Raw genomic sequence first — 3,292 nt, 5'->3', positions numbered from 1 at the left:
CTCTCATTGTTGGAAAAAACTCATAAAAAGAAATTAATTTTTTTGTGAATAAAAGAACGTTGTTCTCTACCCTTGATTTGTCATTTTATCGAATTAAAAAGATAGTAATAACAACGTTCACAATGGGATTGACAAATTTACACATTTGATTGTTCTTAAAAACATTTTAATAAATTAATTAAATAAAATTATTTATTTTTGCAAAAAGTATCAACACCACACCAACTAGCCAATCAGACCACAACACGTGTGGTGGTTAGGTGTGTATTTCCTCTCTAATATCACAAAAATTGAGAATCTCTAAAGGTACATCCCAAAGCTAATTAAAGTCTCCACATTATATACACTCTTAAGAAAATGTTGATAAGAGACTCCTCCAACTAAAGGAGTATCAGGACTTGACAAAAGTTCCAACAATTAATATTTATTTGTATTGGCTCAAAGAATTTGAGAGCTAATTTGCAATAATATTTGTCCATGGAAATGTTGACAGCTATATGGTAATAACATTGACGCAGTATAATTAATAAGAAATTAATTAACGTTTCATGCAAAGTTAAAACTTTACCCATAAATAATTAGGCAAATTAGTAGTCAATGGTGTAGAATGCATATTAATTTACCCTTATTTATACTTCTCTTCGTAATTTTCAAATTTGTTTTTCTTATAAATAGAAATGAGATCTCTAGTATGAAATAAATCCATACACAAATCTCCATTATTGTCTTACCTGTTAAACGCGTGGATTTGACTTTGGAATCAACCTATAATTAAAAATATGTAAGATAATAACCTCTTTGTACGCTCTCCTCTCTATTAGCTGGCCTGCACAGATCTATACAAGAAATACATATTTTTTTTCTAATCAATAAAATATATATATATATATTGCATACAAAAATAAATCTTCATAGAAGATGGTTGTCTTGTCTGTTTAATTTTTTCTCCCCTTTTTATGACGAATCTTTCAATCATGTATAGAGAGTGAAGACTAAAGTGTTCATATAATTTCAACATAATATATATTAATAGGGGTCTAATAAGATAATAACATATATCTCATCACATGACATTTGTATATATAAACAGCATCCTTTGAAAAACCATCTACCAAACTGCAGCATACTATAAAACTAGGTTATTTAGCCAGAAAACCATCCGTACTGACCCTATATATATATATACATACATATATCTGAATTAATCATGTCATGTTCATATTCGACTGTTTCTCTACCTTTTTTCTTAAGTACTAGGCAAATATTGAAATATTCATCATCTCCCAAGCGGTTTAATGCTAATAATAAAGCCATCCAATCAAATATTAGAGCTCAAAGCTACAGAGATCACCATCATCATCATGAAGGTAAAATACTGTTGTTGTTTTTGTTTATTTATGATTATTTTAAAAAAAAAACGAAAGGAAAAGAAGTTATAAGTAAATATAGTGATCATCAATTGATGAGTCTGCATTATGTTACATAGTTAAGTTACGTTTTCTTTGAAAAGTAAAATAAATACTGGACAATATAATTTCATCTTGTTTGGAGTATATATTAATTAGATCGTGTTTTTAAAAGTTAACCTTATTGTGATGACTACTACAGGACCATCATCAAGATCAAGTAATCATATTGTGGATGCAAATTTGAGCATTCTAGAAGTGAGAATAGAGGAAATTAAATTGAAGGAAAAACTTGAGAGATGTTGTAGAAGTGATCATTACGGATGGAATAATTATACCGTCCCCGCCACCACCAGAAAAAGTAATTACAGAAAAAGAGGTCAGCCGGCGGCGTTAAGGCAGTTGCTCGAACTGGCGACCATTGTTGGCGGCACTCTTGGATTCACCATTTTCACCGGCACTCTCTTCCTCTGCCTTGTCTCCCTTTCTCTTCATATGAATCAAATAAGTCTTTGAAGAAATTTGGTGATAATATATATATATGACTAGAAATATATATATATATATATTTATTAGAAGATAAAATATATCATCAATTCATTAGTAACAATATTCATTAATTACTTCATGTATAGTACCTTCCCATGTAATTAAACTGCAAATTTAACCACTGTTCTATCTCTTTGTAATTTTTTTTTTTCACACGGAAATGAAAGAAAGGTAGCATTTATTTTTAATTTTCACTAAGAACGTGTTCCAAAGTGGTAGCAATTACACACCTTAGTAACTATACTCTATTTTGAAATACAATGTATATTATCAAGGCGGGTAATTACATATGAATCCCTAACTTTCTAGTTGATAAGATAGTTAGTAATTACACAGTAAAATATATAATTGTAATTAATAATTATGATTCAAAATCGATAGGATTTAACAATTATATGGTGTAATCACACTCAATTCTAATAGGGAGCCATGGGAAATAGAATGTGTAATTGAGATACGTCAATTACCTCCAATTACATAATTATTGTGTAATTATAATTTGGTTAAAACAAACATGCCAAATCTAGTATAACTAAACCTTGAATTACACTCAATTTCAAAGGTGTCTTTCCAAAGGAACCCTAAACATTGATATGTTTAATTATATTTATAGAGTTATTCAATGGTAATTTCTGTTAATTGTTACCTACATAGGTATTGAAATTATTATGGGATTAAAAAAACTTCTCATGCTGAATATATTTTTGTTGATGGTGAGAACTCGTCAATGATATAAGGCCGAGAAACTCAAAGCTTGTTATGAAAATAACGTAGATAGAACTTAGGAAAAACTTGAAGAAGAAAAGTGTAGAATAGTAACAATGGAGAAAAACTCGTATATTACATAACTGCTTGTGTATACAATGAATTTTCCAACCCATTTTTTTGAGGGTTAAGGAACTATTTATAGTGGAGTTCTGATGGCTACTGATACATAGTGGTCCCAGGGGACAAGATTGTACATGGGTACACTATCAAGATAGTGGCATAGGACATAGTGGTGCAAAAGGTTGTGGCGTCAGTCCTAGTACATGGTCAAAGGTATGCAGGTAGTGCCTCTACTCTTTGTACTCATTCGCACAAAATCTATTTGTTTGATACGGATGTCCGAGTCACGCCCCTGTCTTTCTCTGAGTCGTACTTCTCGAATATGTAACTTGTACCTGATGGTTGTTCCTACACATCGAAAACATGCATTCGCTTCAAGTTTCTTTATATTTGGCTAACTGTTGAAGAACTTATGAATTCATAAGTGAGGTAACATGGGTCCTATTAATACAGCCCTTGCATTCATGTATTAAGGCGTTTGTTGGGAATTCTTATGATGCGCTCATGAT

The 3,292-nt window shown here is 30.8% G+C and overlaps 1 protein-coding gene across 1 annotated transcript; it reads left to right on the top strand.

Annotated features, from left to right (window-relative positions):
* The first annotated feature begins 1,015 nt into the window (after nucleotides 1-1,015).
* Nucleotides 1,016-2,120, top strand: LOC133816326 (uncharacterized). Its single transcript, XM_062248877.1, has 2 exons — nucleotides 1,016-1,367; nucleotides 1,609-2,120. The coding sequence occupies exons 1-2, from the start codon at nucleotides 1,208-1,210 to the stop codon at nucleotides 1,920-1,922; spliced, it is 474 nt and encodes a 157-aa protein (XP_062104861.1). The 5' UTR covers nucleotides 1,016-1,207; the 3' UTR covers nucleotides 1,923-2,120.
* The last annotated feature ends 1,172 nt before the right edge of the window (nucleotides 2,121-3,292 follow it).

Source organism: Humulus lupulus, chromosome 2, assembly GCF_963169125.1.
Source record: "Humulus lupulus chromosome 2, drHumLupu1.1, whole genome shotgun sequence".
Lineage (NCBI taxonomy): Eukaryota > Viridiplantae > Streptophyta > Magnoliopsida > Rosales > Cannabaceae > Humulus > Humulus lupulus.
Note: the sequence above shows the minus strand (reverse complement) of the source record. Positions and strands in the feature narration are given on the sequence as shown.

What these genes read in the sequence shown, in the direction of transcription:
- LOC133816326 (XM_062248877.1), top strand. Translation starts at nt 1,208, where the DNA reads ATGTCATGTTCATATTCGACTGTTTCTCTACCTTTTTTCTTAAGTACT. An exon ending in TCACCATCATCATCATGAAG is followed by an intron (nt 1,368 to 1,608) that starts GTAAAATACTGT and finishes TGACTACTACAG; the next exon opens with GACCATCATCAAGATCAAGT.